The following is an 18,945-nucleotide window of genomic DNA, read 5'->3' as shown; positions in this document are numbered from 1 at the left end:
CCTCGTGTGAGAGTTGCTTCCGCGTTCGTTGTATTGGTTCCTTTTTGGTGGGGACTACATGTTCATTTTCAAAAGGAACAGATGTATCAATGTTTCACGCACTGGACATGTAAGACATCCACGATGACACCCAAACTTCTAGATGCTTGGTGAAAATAGAGAAATGTGTTTGCTTATCACATTTTATTAAAACAAAATATATATTATGTTTTGACACAACCTTGATGAAGCAATACAGATAGGTTTCCATCATTCCTTTTTCTGTTATTGAGAGGAGCGCTCACTAAAGCAATTCACAGACGAGCGAAATTTGCGTTCCTAGTGGGAGGGCGATGCGAGGGGTGGGGTGTCGAATAGGGGTTTGGAACTGCTGGTTGGTAGAGGGGCATGCGAAGCGTGTGTGCGGGGTGGGGGTGGGGGTGGGGTGGGGTGGTGGGGGGGGGGTGGGGGGGGTGGTGGTGGGGTGGGTGGGTGGTGTCGAATGGGGGTTTGGAACTGCTTGTTGTGGCACACGAGGGGTGGGGGTGTCGAATAGCAGTTTGGAACTGCTGGCTGATAGGGTGGCAGGCGAGGGGTGGGGGCTAGTGGGGTGTGCTGTCAGGTCGGGTTGATTAGGGTCGGGGTTTGAGGCTGGTAGTGGTTGGTAGGGTGACACCACAGTGAGCAGACCCTCAATGTGACTACAACATTGCGGTGAGCTCTGGCGTAGATTGTGTCACTGTGGACAATACAATATGTCTATACAATGGAGTAGACAGTATCATTATGAGACTTCAGTGACAATTATCATACAATTCACATAAAGATTACAGATATACACATAAAGAATCCTGACAATTTCACATATAGTGACAACGTGATTCAGCTATTACACACAATTCTATCACATCACGCTTCGGCACTTTAATCTGAATATGTTCCGAACATTGCAGCCTGAATACAAGGTCACAGATTTGAATTATGCATGTATGCAAAGGCTTTAACGTCTATCTCAAGTGAGGACAATCGTACAATGCATATAGAGTGTATTATTCCTGAAAAATCCTAACATATTACGCTATCATTGCTTTTTAATATTTCTTAGCACTGTAGCTCACATGGATTTATAGACAACAGTTTAAAATGTCAACAAAAACAGTCGCTTAATAAAAGTTGATGTCGGAATCGACATTCAAATACTCTCTCTTTTTACTGATTTTTAACGATTTGGACAAACTTTGTCATTATAGGGAGAAACCATCTTCCCGAGGCAGGGCAGCTAACTGACTGTAAAAGTCCACTTTCCACCCCTGCCGAAATAGGCTGGAATAATGGAGTCATATTTTGGCTGGACAAACGAATCAAAATCGAGTCACGAAAACAACATCCTCTTCGTAAACTAACTTGCATAATTCGGTCGATTGCAGGATGTGCAAAGCATATGCACCGTCAACAGGCATTTAATCAAGGTGCTCACGTGATTTGATGCACTTCTGGAAGACCCGTGTTATAACAATATAGTCTTCAACAAGTCTACTTCGACAAGGGTGGAAACTTGACTCTTAAAGTAAGTTAACTCCCTTGCCTCGGGAAGATGAGGACATACATGCCCCAAACTTCAACTCCTTCAGAAGTGTACTGAGACAAAAATGCCTTCTGAGAGTATGTAAATGCTTGAAAATCAGATTCGAACATAGTAAGGGACTGCATTTGAAGTGCAATGGTCAAATAAAGATCAGAATTGAAGATACCGCAAAAACGGACCATGTGTGTTGAGGCCCACTACTAACGTTACATATACCAAATTTCATTAAAAACTGAAACCTTGAGAAGTTTTAGCTAGCTTTGAAAAAACCCTTCCCGATTAATGACAACAAATAGTTTGTTTAATATGGCTGTCCAATCGGATCGGAACAGCTTGAACAAAGTGGCTGTGGTGCCATTATTTGTGGGAACAAGCATGTGCAGCTAAGTGTGGTGCGCCAGACAAACAGCCCATGACATAAGTCCACTTGACTATAAGTCAGGTGGGTTAAACATTCAACAATATTGTATCAAACAGGTCAGTATCATCAAGGCAAGGCCTCGCCTCTCTGAAGAGACTAATAATAAAATCTCCATGCCTCAACATCGCTTCCTGATGATGGTGAGACATAAAAGCAATGAAAAGAAAAAGGTGATTCAATCAACTTGTTGGTCTTCACAAACATTGCGTGAAATTGTCTTTTTAAGGAATTTTAAGAATGTTCTGTTCTATATTTATTTAGCTATAGCTTTCCATGCCCAAGCAGATTCGTAACCTCCATGAAGGTATGTCCCGAAATGACAGGAGTTGGTCACGGATAGCCAGGTCCCCGTAGGCTGCGCTTGCGCTACCGTCACATGAAACCAGGCTGGCTGATAGCTTACACAACACGTGCTACCATTGTTACTCCGACGGAGAACTAGTATCCCGCCGACTCAGAAAAGAAGGGAATCATTTCCTGGTGATATGAGCTGGTCGTTTTAAAAATAGGTTTCTGATATCATCCTTTATCATCATTTACTTTATCCTCGTCCTCATCACTCTCTCCTTCAGTCGTTTATATCGAAACTTTTCAATCTTAGGACACACTACGCAGGTTATTGTTCCTGATTTCTACTGAAGACAAGTTTCAGTTATTCACACAAATATCCCTTGATCCGACGTAGAAGCAATAAAATTTCTCCGTTGCGCATAACCACATAAATCCACCATATCTGATACATATCTATATCATAGTTGTTTCAGGATATAAACCTTCCACATTGGGGGCACAGGTGGCTCAGTCGTCTAAAGCGCCGCAATTCGCTCTACAGTGTTGCGTTCACCAAAGTGGTCAAAGTCTGAAAAATTTCCTCCCACATTAAGCCGGCACGCCGTGATATGACAGGAATAATGTTCAAAGTGTTAAACTTAAACTTACACACATCAACATAACTTGAACACTATAGCATATCTTCTATCTTTGCTGATTAATTAATTATTAAACAGACGCATATAGCCATGCACAATTAATATCCATCTGGTTGTGTTAGGATGGTGCCTAAACCGCTTAGATCACGTCACACTCGGATCCACTCGGCATCTTCCGTCATGCATAGATGCATAACACCTCGGGCAGCCCTGGCGTAGGTATAACACGTGTAGTTCTTGAAACATGATGGTTGATCTTGAAAATACCATCAACATAATTAATACTTTGGATTGGAGAAAACGAAAGGCAGTATTTTCAACGTATACAGAGGCCCCGATTCCTGCCAGGTTTTGTTGTGTCATGTGATAGTCACGTGATTGGAAATAGTTCCAATATGGATTCCTCTTATTCTGGCCGAGATGTCCTATAAGACTGAGGCGATCCGAATGATCATGTCAGGAAGTTGACAGCAAACAGAACATACAGAACAAGAAAGACAACAAACAGGATCCGGTCAAAGACCCGCGCAAGCTCCACCCAGTCCTGGCGTACATTTCTTGACGTCACTTCCGCTGACTGCTGGCCGACCAGGTAGTGCAGACATTTCCTGATATCGTCCATGTCAGAGGTGACTTCCGGTTGCGCCGAACTCTCCGGGTCTAAAGATGTCTGCGTTGTTCTTTCCGGTGTGCACAGGCTCTTGAGGCTGACAGAGTACACGTTTTCCACGGGCTCGTAGTTGTCAATGCAGAAAAACCGTCGGAACCCAAACCGACTGAGACATAACTGAAAGTGTAAGATCAATATTATAGGATGATACAGCATTGTCAGGGCTCTAGGGGGCATGGTTAACTAGATTAATCTTACGTTATGCAAATAAAATGTTATATTGGAACATTTAACATATGGCATGGCCAAGTATACCCGTGATGTTTAATGCCGCACTCAGCAATAAAAAATCGAATCTGGACCAGAAAATTCAGTGACTGACATTATGAGCATCGATCTGTGTGGCTGTTTGTACTAGTCCGGACTGATGCCGATTTATAGTGCTAGCTCACTGAGATACCATGCCGCAGTTTAACATGAATACCCCACTCAGACACAGTATACTGACTCCGAGCCGACCAGTCCGTTTTAGCCCCCTAATGCCGAGCGCCAGACAGGGTAACAACAAGTACCATCTTTTAACGTATTTTGGTATGATGCGGTCGGGGATCGAACCCCGGACCCTCCGCTCTCCGGGCGGACGCTCTACCACTAGACCACGGAGGCGGTCTGACATGCATGAACCAAGTCAGCGAGCCTGACAACCCGATGATGTTATTCGCCTCTTATGCCTCTGACGACATGCATGAATTGGATGGAAAAATCAATTCTGTCCCAGATCTTCACAAGCCGTAAGTGATTGAGTCTGTTGTAGGTGGGTGTAGCATATCGTCGCATGTTTGTTTAGGACAACCCGCATGCTCAATGAACCGTTTTGAATTGTTTTGGTAAATCCCGAGGTAAAATTATTTGATACAGTACTCCAGCCCGACCAACCCGTCAAGGACATAGAATGGCCCGTCCCTTAACCCTTAACCTGCTAAAGAGTGAACGTTCAATGTGTCCATGGTTGTGATGGGGGCGGTGGGGTAGCCTCGTGGTTAAAGCGGTCGCTCGTCACGCCGAAAGCCCGGATTCGATTCCCCACATTAGTACAATGTGTGTACCCCGTTTCTGGTGTCCCCCTCCCCACGTGATAGTGCTAAAGATCAGCGTTAATCCATAATCAAACACTCGTGGTTCTAATGCATTCCGAACATACCAGTGAAGAGATATACAATATACCTCCGACCCTGAAATTATTATATCATTATCTTTTCTTTTTAAAACATTTCTAAGTATTTTCATCAATCATTTGGCTTCGAATGTCTGACATCAAAATATACATGTGGTGAGGTACCAAAATGTGTTTTTGGCCATCATTGAGTTAAAATCTAACGTTGCATCGGCATTATTTCAGCCAATAAGAGACGATTTGGGAACATGAAATCACATCATATAATTACTGTCATATATGCGTTAGGTGTGAAATGATGGACTAAGATCAAAATTTCGGAGCTAAATTAATAATTTTGATACAACAGTGGAAAATAAGAAAAATAAATCCCCCCCCCAAAAAAAATAAAAAAAATAAATAAAATAAATCAAAAAAATCAAAAAAATCTCTTTCCAATGTGCATATATTTTTACACATTTCCAATACATGATCAGACAAAATATTGGTCTATGTCTGATATGGAGGCAATTGTATAAAACCATAAATGTTGAATTGCAGTATATGTGCACTATTACTGCAATTCAGAGTGACCTTTATTGTCCTCACCCATTTGAGCCAGCCAGGGAGAGGCTTGTGTCGCACACCCCGCTGCCCCATGTTGCTGACGAATATGGACAGCATCACGCTACACGCACACAGCGCCATGGTGCCCAGGTAGAAATATCCTGAAACAAAAAAACATAAACCCGTGTTCGACACTAACCCTTGTCCGCTGGTCCAAGTCTAGTATATTTTCTTAAGGACCAGTAAAATTGAGTAGATGCTGGTCCGGTGGTCTAGGGTTAGTTTTGGGACGAACAAAGGAATCTTAAATAAGTTTGTAGGACTTTTTAAAATCGGCGACTATTCGAACTGTGGGAAGGTCCAGTGTAGAATGCAAGTCCACACAAAACTGTCAATTGTTCAAGGTTTCAGGACGACCTAAGTAAGAGGTGTTTGGACTAAGGGGCCTTCACAAGGTGACGCTTTGGAGCCCAACTCGTCATACACAATACAACTGTGAATACAGAGATAGAAGTAGTTGTAGTGGTAGTAGTTGTTTGTTTGTTGTTTAACGCCGCACTCAGCAATATTCCAGCTAAAAGACTGCGGTCTGTAAATAATCGAGTCTGGACCAGACGATCCAGTGATTGAGCATGAGGATTCATGAGCATCGATCCACGCAATTGGGACACGATGACATGCATCAACCAAGTCAGCGAGCCTGACCACCCGATCCCGTTAGTCGCCTCTTACGACAAGCATAGTGGACCTTTACGGCAAGCAGAGTCGCCTTAGTAGAATCAGCAATTGTCCATTTGTGCCCAACTCGGCTCTCAACCGTGTGCTGGAGAAACGTTCGTTAAACGACTTTTCCGTAGAACATATCTGGACAGAAGCTATCATAAAATCCCGTTTCGATGCGCTTTGTGTGTGTGTGTGCGTGCGTGCGTTCGTGCGTTCGTGGCCACCCTCCTAGGGGCCACCCTACCAACTCACCTATTTTAGGAACGTTGTTATGGCTGAACGGAATGGCCTCCTCCAAAGCAAGAATCAACACCGTGAGACTAAGCATTATCAGCATACCTGAAACATCACACCTCATGTACTGTAGATTGATACATTCAACATTCAACAAATGAACGATGAAGTAAATGTAGTAAATGGAGTCCCTGGGGATGGTTTGTGTCTGTTGTTTAACGCCGCCACAGCAATATTCCAGCTATATGGGAGCGACCTGTAAATAATGGAGTACGTAATCCAGTGATTGATGTTATGAGCACCAATCCACGATAGCACGCAGTCACCGAGCCTGGTCGTCCGAACAATTCAGTGGTTTCTTACGACCAGGAAATGTAAATTGGAACATATTCTAACCCAGAATCTTCAAGCGGCCAGACCGAGTGTGAAGCTGTTTATAGTAGAAACTAGACGTGTTTGATGTTTGTGACGATATGAAAAAAGGGACAATTCTACAGCTCATGCAGAGGGTAATCATACAGTATTCGCTCAGTATGTTTGTTACCTATCAACAAAAGCGAGAGTAGTTAAATTTCTGTTCAATAAACATACATAATAAACAACCATACAGTGATGTGAATCCTATTGACGTAACATCTACATGCTTGAAAGACATCTTGTCAAAGATGACAATCAAATTGTAGTTAACTCACTATAAGTAGCTTGAGTTGTTTCCACTCTGACCTGTCGAACTCACAAAGAGTTGTCTCCCCTCCGACAGTACCAGTATAACTCACCCTGAGTTGTCTCCCCTCTGAACTGGAAGTATCAGTAGAACTCACCTTGAGTTGTCTCCCCTCTGACCTGGAAGTATCAGTAGAACTCACCCTGAGTTGTCTCCCCTCTGACCTGGAAGTATCAGTAGAACTCACCTTGAGTTGTCTTCCCTCTCACCTGGAAGTATCAGTAGAACTCACAAAGAGATGTCTCCCCTCTGACCTGCAAGTCGAACTGACCTTGAGTTGTCTTCCCTCTGACAGTATCAGTAGAACTCACCTTGAGTTGTCTTCCCTCCGACAGCATCAGTAGAACTCGCCCTGAGTTGTCTCCCCTCTGACCTGGAAGTATCAGTCGAACTCACAAAGAGTTGTCTCCCCTCCCACAGTATCAGTCGAACTCACCATAAGTTGTCTTCCATTCCGACAGTATCAGTAGAACTCACCATAAGTTGTCTCCCCTCTGAACTGGAAGTATCAGTCGAACTCATAAAGAGTTGTCTCCCCTCCCACAGTATCAGTAGAACTCACCATAAGTTGTCTTCCCCTCCGACAGTATCAGTAGAACTCACCATAAGTTGTCTTCCCGTCTGAACTGGAGGGTATGAGGAACAGCAGGGGGACTAGGAGCCCGAACACTGCGGCAGGTCCTACTGCAAGGAAGCGGTAGAACGTCGACCGCCGGCTGATATGCACCTTCACAGTCAAGGTCTCGAAGAAATCTTCACAACAGGTGTAATTGACAGACTTGATGCTGGCCACAGCTTTGATGAGTTCCCACGTGGGATGAGAGGGTGAGCTGAAGTCCGATCCGGACAAGGCGAGGTCCTTGTCAAGGCTCGGGCTTTCCATGAATGACAGCATCATCTCCGCGCGCGAGTGCACCCACGAGCCCAGGATCATCGGGCACTGCTGGGTGTCAAAGGGGAAGGAACTCATATCCATAGGGCATTTGCTGGCGATTGTCCACAAGGGGACCCAGAATACGCTGCCGTCGCTGAGCACGTGGGCGATCTCGTCATAACGAGACTGGCGTCCATACATTCCAGCTCTGAGGGACAAAATATCATGCTATAATGAAACACATCGCAAACAGCTATAAGAAATATCAGTGATTTACTTTCAGTTTGTTAGCACCACACCCGTGATCATGGGTTTCACCAAAGTGGTAAACGTCTGATATCTGTATCACTTCGGGCTTTCCTCCCACATTAAGCTGACACGCCGTGATATAACTGGAATACAGCCTTAAACCCAACTCACTCACTCACTTCCTTGTACTTGTGTTCAGCCCAGTCGTCTAAGGCGCCGCGATTCGCTGTGCAGAGTTGCGTCCCTTAGGTACGCCAGAAACCTATGATATATGGGTTCGAATACCGGTTCGCCCCGATTATGTTTCTAGGTTTGTCACCACCATACCCGTGCTCGTGGGTTTCACCGAAGTGGTAAACGTCTGAGACCTGCATCACTTCAGGCTTTCCTCCCACATTACGCTGACACGCAGCGATATAGCTGGAATACTGTTAAAAGCGTCGTTAAACCCAACTCACTCACTCACTCATTTTTTTGCCGAATCGTTATGATTCGAAACACGATTAACCATCATCAATTAAGTATTCAACTATAAAAATGTAGTTGGTCTGATATCGTTTTAACACTTCATGACTATACCCATGGAATCTCGACAAACTTGCCCCTTGGTTTCGCCATCACCAGCACTCTCCAAACTCATTAAAATCATATCAAAGTTCTCGCTGCCGCTAAACAAAGATCTGAGGACATCCCATTTCGGGTCACGTCAAAAAGACCTTTCGCGAACTTTGACCGACCGTTAAAAAACGGCTAACAAGAAGTCAACATCAGCCAATTAGAAAGCAGCTTTCTCGAGCTTTCCGGCACTCGTTTCAACCTGGCGACCTCCATTTCAGACTACGTTTGAAAATATGTTGGCACAGTTCTTGATTAAAAAAAATGAAAACTGACCAAACGAACATTCCGGAATGTCTAATATATGGCAGTGCTTCCCAGGTACCGTGAAACGCCTCCTCAGTTCAAATGTTTATCCCAAGGAAGCGAGAGATAGACGATACTATTGACGGAATCAGTCGTATGGGCCGTAAGAGTCGTCCGGAATACCCCGTGTTAACGTTTTCGAGGTTGCATGATTAGAAAACACATTCCGTCTGTCATTTCATGATCTGGTAAGCGAGGCTTTCATTGATCGGATGAAAAGTCGTTTTCATGTGATCCGTTACGGGATGTCCTAATATCTTTGTTACTGACATAATTTTGCAGATTAAATGGGTCATATCCCCATTCTCATTAAAATCACTCGTCACGATATGGCTGAAATGTTGCCGATGTGACGTAAAGCATTAACTCACTCACTCATTAAAATCAGATCTTAGTTCTCGATGCCGCTGAACAAACATCTGAGGACATCCCATTGCAGGTCATGTCAGGACGACATTTCGCGAATTTTACAGACAAATGAAATGACAAGAAGTCGACTTTGGCCGATCAGAAAGCAGCTTTCTTGAAGTTCACGGTACCAGTTTCAAAATGGCGACTTCACTCCAGTCTACGCTTTAAAAAATATCAATTTATACTTTTGAAACTGAACAAATGTAAATTCTGGAATGTGTAAAAGATGGCAGTACTACCAGTGGGCTTTGGAAAGTCTTTCGTTTCAAATTTTTATCCCATTGAAGTGACATGACCCGTGTTAACCTTTTCGAGGTTGCATGATTAGAAAACACATTCCTACTGTCACTGTCCCGATCTGGAAAGCCACGCCCTGATTGGTCGGATAAAAGGTCGTTCGGGCGTGACCCTTAATAGCATGACCTCAGATCTTTGTTTAGAGGTCTTTCAAAATGCAATAGTCAGCTTTTCCTGCGGACAACGCCTTTTGACAGTTAAGGGATTGGTAGTTTAATATAAGGGGTTGGGGTGTGGAATGTGGGTGGGGTGGAGATCTTTGTCTTAGGTCTGCATCATATGTTGCTGACACGCCCCCTTTTATGTACTTTTTAATCATGACCCACCCCTCCCTTTCCCTGTTTCCTTTTTTATGACACCTCCTCTAATCCCCCCCCCCCCCCCCCCCAACCCACTCCCCCTTAACACGCTCCTCCACCCCCTCCCTATACAAATTGACCAATCCCTTAGGTAACATGCAGAAGGGAGGACAAGTAATTAAACATTTTAACCTCAATCTGCTACGACCTGATTCTCAATTACAAGAGTGATGCACAGGGCATGCCAGATCGCCTTCAGCAGAGCAATGTTGTCACGTCGACTTGTTTGACTACATCGAGGCAATACATGTATTCAAGTGAAGTAGTGTCATTTGACATTTGACCAATGATTTATTTAAATTGGGCAATCACCCCGTTAACGATATTCGGTGCTACAACACTTACAGAACCAACTACATGACACCTCTACTCAGCGGTATTCAACGGGCTAATGTGGAACGGTGGAAATCCATTTGATTGATGGCACCACGAGCTACGGGGAATGGGCTTAATGTACTTGGGTGTACTGACCGTATGACCATGGATGCTGATGTTCGTACGACAATAGTCAACTTTGGACGTATAGATATACTACTGTATTGACGTTTATATATTCTTCTGTACTGCCCTTAAAATATTCTATCACACGAACCTATTGCCTTTAAATAATTTGCCGTATACTGACTTTTTGCTGTTTAAATATTCTACCGTACTGACGTCCACGTAAGTTGAACTTATGACGTTAATGTTGACAATTTGTATAAATAATTATACTCTGACGTCAATGTTCTGACGCAACGCATTTTGTTCTACTGCCGTAAGTGTATACTAACGAACTGACCTTCTCACGTCATGTTTACTGATCTAACGACACTCTCACGCCATGTTTACTAATATAACGACCCTCTCACGTCATGCTTACTGACGTAGCGACCCACTCACGTCATGCTTACTGATGTAACGACACTCTCACGTCATGTTTACTAACATAACGACCCTCTCACGTCATGTTTACTGATGTAACGACCCTCTCACGTCATGATTACTTGGGGCTGCAGACGAGCCGGCTATGTTGACACGAAGAATCTGCATGGTTTGTCCTGTCAATTTCGAGATTTCTTGGATTCAAACCATCGTGTGATAGCAATGAGACAGTTGTCGTCCAGGAATAGTGGGTCGTGTATGGTTTTCTTAATTGTGCGTGTTCTGAAATGAATGTCATCGAGTTTGTCTTCAATGATGTCGGGACATTGTTTTCGTGACCTTTCGAATGGACGAGTGTTTTCTGAGTGATGGACTTTAAAATCCTCTTCTACCAGATCCTTACGATGGTGGTTGACGGAGATGGCAACGAATATCGATCAGAAAAGGGTTTGCAAACAACATGTTGTCATGAATAAAGATTTTCAAACAATTTTTATAATGTTATATTTTACTCTCATTGTCGGTTGTTTCAATGAGGAAATTGCTGAAAATGGTTCCGATTCTGGTCACCATAGAACATGTCCCTAACAGTTTCATAAACATTTCATTTGTATGCAAAAGATACGCCATCGTTAAATCTGTTTATATCATCATCGAAGGAGTTTAGTTTAGTATTTCCTCTACTGGACGCTATGCCGTCTATTAATTTCCCGAGAGCCCTTCACTCGGCCTGTATTAGAGACCCAGCGTGTAATAGAGGAAATATAGATACGTTTAACAGTTCATATGGGGGTGAGAGAGCCATTTTTTATGAATCGATATGTAGGCTATCTTTCTGTTCATTCGCACGTTTTTTTTATGTAAAAAGGCTTAATATATTTGAAAGGGGTTTCGTAGCAAAAAGGAAACCTCTTTCTAACCAATCAGAATTAAGCATTCATCGACGTCACGGCAGAATGACGTATTGACGTTCTCACGTCATGTATACTTCTGCGTACGTTTGCATCGGCGCTCTTTATATACATTATATTCCTTGGCCGTGTCATACCAAAAGACGTTGACAGATGGTACTTCATGTTACCATGCCTGGCGTACGCGTTTGACATTAAGTGGATAACACAAGGCCCGGTCGGCTCGGAGTCACTATACTGCGACTAACTTGGTGTATTCATGTTAAACTGAGGCATGGTGAGTGAGTGAGTGAGTGAGTGAGTGAGTGAGTGAGTAAGTGCTTGAATGTGTAAGTAAGTGAGTAAGTGAGGTTTTACCCAGCTGGGAAGGACATGGCAGTTATATGTAGGATATAATTTACAAATTTAATTAGTTGTAAAAATTAAAACAGCCAAGCATTATTTCTTCACCATGACCTCGCAATCTAAATTATTAGCATCTATTCAATGTTTGTATGCGTATGGGCAATCTCAATAAAACACAATCTTTACTCCGACATGATACTTCTCTGCTCCAAGATCTGAGGTCACCTCCTGAAGGTCACGTCAGGTGAACCATCCGACTTCCGTTGGATTCATTAGCCAATCAGATGCCAGCTTTCTGAAACGAGGTGGCTTCATTTCTTTACCATCTCGATTCGGAAATGTCGATTAAAAAATAATAACACTCACCCAGGACAAAGATTTGACTTCGTTGGTACTCTCTTCTGAACATAGATGCCACGTCGCTCAGAGTGCATAACATATCCACGACAACATAATGCACATTTGGAATGGTGGTTTTAGCTCAGATTTTTAGATACAGAAATCAAATATGCCGGTCTGAATGCTTCGCTGATTCGTACCGAGACTTAAGAAGCCTTGGCGATGATTGGCTGGTCACAGGCATCCTCAAATCTTCACGCAGAGCGCTATCGTATCAGAGTAACAGATCTGGTTTTATTGACTTCGCGAGTAAGACTGGGGTACTCACGTGTTGTAGGGCACGATGTCCGGTATCCACAACTTGTCCACGGGGAGACGGATCGTACCCATCCCGCCATACTCGCTAGCGTTCCATGCCAAACGTGGGTCTTTCCAAAGCTGAACAGCAAATATAACCCATCAACTGTTTCGTAATAATATCTCTTTTGTTAATAACAGAGATTTGATGATCTTTGCATGCAGTTTAGTCAAGATGAGCGTCAAATGAGTGAGTGGGTGAGTTTGGTTTAACGCCGCTTTTAAAAGTATTCCAGTTATATAGTTGCATGTCAGCTTAATGTGGGAGGAAAGCCCGAAGTGATGCAGGTCTCAAGCGTTCACCACTTCAATGAAGACCCACGAGCACGGGTATGGGTGGCCCAGTCGTCTAAGGCGCCGCGATTCGCTGTGCAGAGTTGCGTCCCTTGGGAACGCCAGAAACCTTTGATTGTAAGTTCGAATCCCGGTTCGCCCCAATTATGTTTCTAGGTTTGTCAGCATCATACCCGTGCTTGTGGGTTTCACCGAAGTGGTAAAACGTCTGAGACCTGCATCCTCCCACATTAAACTGACACGCCGTGATATAACTGGAATAATATTAAAAGCGGCGTTAAACCCAACTCACTCACTCACTCACTCGAGTATGATAAGATCCCCCTATGGTCAGTGGTCCGATCCAAAGACGCGTCACAGTCACCCAAGGACTGGCCACCTCGGAGGATACTGTGTCTAAGTGGGGTATCCATGTTGAACTGCGCCATGGTATGTAATAATCTTGAACGCGACGTTAAACCCCATTTTACCTTGAGTTTCATGAGGCTGCAAAACACACAAGATTCTCGGGCACATTTTCTTCAAAATGAGAAATTAAGTCTTCTGAAATTTTTTTAATATCTTAAACAAACACAACTCTATCTTTCTTATAATCAGCTGTCAAGCGTGCAATTTTAAGGATGACAGAATCACGAGCAGTATTTTGTCCGAGAAATATTTCCTTTTTATCTTAACCGAAAGAAGATTGCGAAGATCACTTTTGTTATTTGGGGATTGACAGTACGTACCTGCGCCAACAGAAGCGTAGCAGTGAAGATGTTCTTGTTCTCGTCCTGAAACGTAAGCAGAGGCCTTGGGGTCATATTACCGTGGTGTACACAATAATCGCACTTGTTGATTGACGCTGACGTCCATCGCCTCATCCGACTACTACTCCATCGTCATCATCACCATCACTGCCATCTTTAGCACTAACATCACTGCGACATCAAAGTCACCACCAACGTTAGTGCTAATTCTAATATTATTACAACAACTGGCCCGTGAAGATCCGGGGTAGAATAGGTCTTCAGCGACCTATGCTTGTCGTAAGAGGCGACTAACGGTTGGTTGGTTTGTTGTTTAACGCCGCACTCAGCAATGTTCCAGCTATATGATAGCGGTCTGTAAATAATAGAGTCTGGACCAGACAATCCAGTGATTAATATCATGAGGGCGACTAACGGGATCGGGTGATCAGGCTCGCTGACTTGGTGGATGCATATGTCATCGATCCCAATTGCGTGGATCGATGCTCATGTTATCAATCACTGGATTGTCTGGTCCAGACTCGATTACTTACAGACCGCCGTCACATAACTGAAATATTGCTGAGTGCGGTGATAAACAACAAACGAACAAACAAACTACTGCTTCAACAACTTCTGCTGCAACAGCTGCCTCAACTACAAAGTGTCGAGGTCTTGGGTATGACCACACTGATGTAATAACCTGTCCAAACCAAACTCTATCAAATGGGGACAGTAAAAACATCAACCGGATTTCCGACAAAAAAACATTACCTTTTACGCTAATCTAATACATCTCAGCTGTTGTCAACACGTTACATGTATTACGGTGATACCCCGGAATGGACGAGGTCTACTTACGACATCATCGACTCCGACGAAGCTGACTTGCATGGAGACGTTGACACTGGTCTTGACTTTGAGGACTGGCAGTGCCTCCTTAATGTAGCCCCGCATCAGGTGCTGAACCAACCTGCTCTCTATAGCAACGCTGCTCTGGGGCGGCACTGAGGGGAGAGACGTGGTCGTCATTGACACAGACACTGACTGTGGGTTTAGTCTGTATGACGACTGGGTGTGTTGGGTAGACGCCGCTCTAAGCAATATTCTGGTCATATGACGGCGGGGTGCCAGGACGAATCATGCTGAGAAACAAACCCGGTCTGGGCCGTAAGGAGTCACAGCTTGAACCACTGGGCTACCGCATCGGGTAATTCGTCTTTGTGAAGTGGGAATATTCTACGTAGCCTGGTTCCCTGTTTACACTGAGCGCGAGCGCAGCATACCCAGGGAACCAGGCTGTATTTTACAAGGCATCGGTTCTATGGCTGGGTTTGGGATTGATTGCATGTAAAAACACTCATAAACCTTGCAATAATACGATGAAGAAATATGTCACATTTTACGGAAATTTCGGATCAGAAATTTTATTCGCATAATAACTGGTCCCTGTAATGGATACTAACTGGTCCCTGTATTGAATACTAGCTGGTCCCCGTGTTGGATACTAACTGGTCCCCGTGTTGAATACTAACTGGTTTCTGTGTTGGATACTAACTGGTCCCTGTGTTGGATACTAACTGGTCCCCGTGTTGGATACTAACTGGTTTCTGTGTTGGATACCAGCTGGTCCCCGTGTTGAATACTAACTGGTCCCTGCGTTTGATACTAGCTGGTCCCTGCATTGGATACTAACTGGTCCCCTTGCTGGATACTTACAAGTCCCTGTGTTGGATACTAACTGGTCCCCGTGTTGGATACTTACTGGTCTCTGTGTTGGATACTAACTGGTCCCCGTGTTGGATACTAACTGGTCCCTGCATTGGATACCAACTGGTCCCCGAGCTGGATACTTACTGGTCCCTGCTTTGGATACTAACTGGTCCCTGTGTTGGATACTAACTGGCCCCCGTGCTGGATACTAACTGGTCCCTGTGTTGGATACTAACTGGCCCCCGTGCTGGATACTAACTGGACCCACGTGTTGGATACTAACTGATCCCTGTGTTTGATACTAACTAGTCCCTGTGTTGGATACTAACTGATCCCTGTGTTTGATACTAGCTGGTCCCCGTGTTGGATACTAACTGGTCCCTGCTTTGGATACTAACTGGTCCCTGTGTTGGATACTAACTGGCCCCCGTGCTGGATACTAACTGGACCCACGTGTTGGATACTAACTGATCCCTGTGTTTGATACTAACTAGTCCCTGTGTTGGATACTAACTGATCCCTGTGTTTGATACTAGCTGGTCCCCGTGTTGGATACTAACTGGTCCCTGTGTTGCATACTAACTGGTCCCTGCGTTTGATACTAGCTGGTCTCCGTGTTGGATACTAACTGGTCCCTATGCTGGATACTAACTTAACTGTCCCTATGCTGGATGCTCCTGCTGCTGTCGTACATACAGTGTTTGTAATCACCGGATGTGTTCAGCGTCTATCACGGCTGTCCCTCCCGCCCAAACAGATAGATGACCCATCCCATTTCGTAACCTCGCATCAGCATAATGACGCTCCTCATTACCCCATCAAAGTAGCTACGGCTCTCAGTCGTGAATTGTTTTGTAACGCCGACACTTCGTGCACTCCATCCTCATCCCAAGAGACATACAAAACACAATATACTTGTACACGGGAAACGTATACCACCCCCGCCAGTCTTCCGTGTTCATTGAGTTTTTCTTAAATCGATTGATGAAGCGCTTTGTTTGTTTTTTGGTGTAGATTATATTTCAACAAAACGTCTGGACAAAAGAAAGTACACGCCCGTGTTTGATGGTGGCTAAAGGTGGAACAAACAAATGATTATTCGATAGTGATGTATTTCAAACGGGTAAATGGTTGTGTTTTGAGCCTTAAGTTTGAAGTGCTTCGGCGACTGTTTTCGGCCAAGTAACGTCCTGATAACGTTTGTAAGCTTTTGACCAAATACATTTTTCAAGTATGTACTTTATTTCGACCGGCAGTTTATCATAGAACATATATGTACAGCCAGTGAAAAAATGGAAGCTATTTCCGTAAAATTAATTTTGAAAAAGACGCGCGATTGAAAGACCGGGTGAAAACGAAACACGAAGGACCCTCGTTTTGCGGTGTAACAATGACACCATTTTGACACCTTTTAAATACAACATATCTCTCAAAGTTCACGTGTATATCCTAGTCATTGATAATTACACAGCGATACACTAATGGAGGCAATCATGTCAGCCTGTGTAATGACAGACACACGACTACATGTATGAGATAATTACTACAAATAAGCGGCTCAATGAGGGAACATTTATTAGATTTAGTCTCAAAACATGTGAGTATACATATAAATGTTCCGAAGGTGCGATGCTGAAATAAATTCATTTACAGGCACCATTTCTTATCACTGTTGGGGGAATACTGTCCATTGTTTCAATCCAGAATAATATTTTCCTAGAAGCTTGTCGTGTATTTTGAGCTGAACTAGAGCTGGCTTTTCTGTATTGGTACCGTATTTCCTCTAATAGAAGCCGGGTCAATTCTTCAGTGCAAAAAATAGAAGCCGGGCCTCTAATAGACGCCGGGTCGATCAATTGATACAATTAATGATCCCCTTTTGGGACCTAAATTCGTGGTCATAGTGAAATGGGGGTATTAATAGAAGCCGGGCCTCCAATAGACGCCGGGCCTCTAATTGACGCCGGGTCAAAGGCTTGTCCGAAATAAATAGAAGCCCGGGCGTCTGTCGACATGTAATACATAAAAGTATCGCTTAAAATATCACCTTTTCTGTCTTTGAATCTATTCATTTCACCGTTTGGCACTATAGATGTATTTATTTCAACGCGTGGCCTGATACAGTTTGATATTTTCACGAGTGGGGAATAACTATAAAATAATACTATAATACGACGTATCCTACGACGTATTTTCTCATGAACGCTCTCATCCGCACCCCTCCCCCTCTCCCCCATCACCTTCAAACATCTAAACCCCACAACCACCACCATCCATGATGACGATCACACTGCATAGCTTTTAGACCCTCCGCCCTAACCAAGCCCCCGTCCGCGTTATAGCGAAAAGTCGTGGGAAGGCATTGGTTTCTGTATCCCAAAAAGTTACTGCAAATACATAAACGCGGGAATCTTGGAAGATCCTGACCTATTCACTCTACTACGGCAATTATATGACTGCACGTGTGATTCAAGCTATAGATGCGGCAAGCATTCCTCGATGTCTGACGAGAACCTACCAGATTGGTACTGTAATTGCGCCGTGAGAAAGTTTACTCCAAACTTACCGCAGTGTACGATTGAGGCACTGGCCGCTGCCACCATCCACACGAAGAATGCTGCCATGTTGATTCTGTGAGCCTTCAGCAACAGTGAGAAGGAGCTGGTCTGTGACCCCTTTGTGGGTATAATGCTTGCGGGTTTAAATTTGAGCTAAATACCATGCGCGTTACAGCGCTTGACTCTCCATCATACGGTAGAGTCTGGAGGAGTTATCGTTCTTTGGTAGATTAGCTCAGACATGTGAAATGTCAAAGAAGCGCTCGGAAAAGATCTTCTTGTTGCTATCTGATGTGTGTCATCGCTGTGAGTGACATCATCACTGAGGACTGGAAGGAAGTATGACTGTGTGTCTTTTGCGTCTCACCCTCACAGCAATACATGATAAATTTACGAACATTTTGTAGACGAATAAGATATGACAGACGGGTGAGGGAGAGGAGATATGACAGATGGACCGGGCGTGTGTGGGGGGCATTTAACAGACGAACGAGGGGTGGGAGATGAGACGGACGGGGGTAGGGGTAAGGGGTAAGGGGTGGTGGAGATTTGAGAGACGGACGGGGGTCGGGGCGAGAGATTGGGGACATTTGAGAGACGGAGGTGGGGTCGGCGTGGGGGTGGGGGTGGGGGTAGGGTTAGGGGTAGGGGTAGGGGAGATTTGAGAGACGGATGAAGGGTGGATTTGAGAGTCGAGCAGGGAGGGAATGGAGATATGACGGAGGTGGGGAGGGGGGGGGGGGATATTTGAGGAACGGGCGTGGGGAGGGAGGGGAGACAGACGGATGAGTGTTGGGAGG

At 44.3% G+C, this 18,945-nt stretch overlaps 1 protein-coding gene across 1 annotated transcript; it reads right to left on the bottom strand.

Annotated features, from left to right (window-relative positions):
• Positions 1 to 218: 218 nt before the first annotated feature.
• On the bottom strand, positions 219 to 18,341 carry LOC139448064 (neuronal acetylcholine receptor subunit alpha-2-like). The gene is made up of 8 exons (XM_071229566.1): positions 18,154 to 18,341; positions 14,736 to 14,881; positions 13,875 to 13,919; positions 12,824 to 12,933; positions 7,529 to 8,007; positions 6,220 to 6,306; positions 5,287 to 5,405; positions 219 to 3,701 (listed from the first exon to the last, which is right to left on the bottom strand). The coding sequence occupies exons 1-8, from the start codon at positions 18,209 to 18,211 to the stop codon at positions 3,366 to 3,368; spliced, it is 1,380 nt and encodes a 459-aa protein (XP_071085667.1). The 5' UTR covers positions 18,212 to 18,341; the 3' UTR covers positions 219 to 3,365.
• Positions 18,342 to 18,945: the final 604 nt, after the last annotated feature.

Source organism: Haliotis cracherodii, unplaced genomic scaffold (assembly GCF_022045235.1).
Source record: "Haliotis cracherodii isolate W230 unplaced genomic scaffold, xgHalCrac1.p SCAF_7, whole genome shotgun sequence".
NCBI classification, from domain to species: domain Eukaryota; kingdom Metazoa; phylum Mollusca; class Gastropoda; order Lepetellida; family Haliotidae; genus Haliotis; species Haliotis cracherodii.
This window is presented reverse-complemented; position numbering and strand designations above follow the sequence as displayed.

Excerpts from the sequence above, each read along its gene's own strand:
- LOC139448064 (XM_071229566.1), bottom strand. The coding sequence starts at position 18,211 with ATGGCAGCATTCTTCGTGTGGATGGTGGCAGCGGCCAGTGCCTCAATC. Across the intron at positions 12,934-13,874 it reads CTACGCTTCTGTTGGCGCAG|CTTTGGAAAGACCCACGTTT; the intron begins GTACGTACTGTC and ends TTTGCTGTTCAG. Across the intron at positions 6,307-7,528 it reads AGACGGGAAGACAACTTATG|GTATGCTGATAATGCTTAGT; the intron begins GTGAGTTCTACT and ends GTGATGTTTCAG.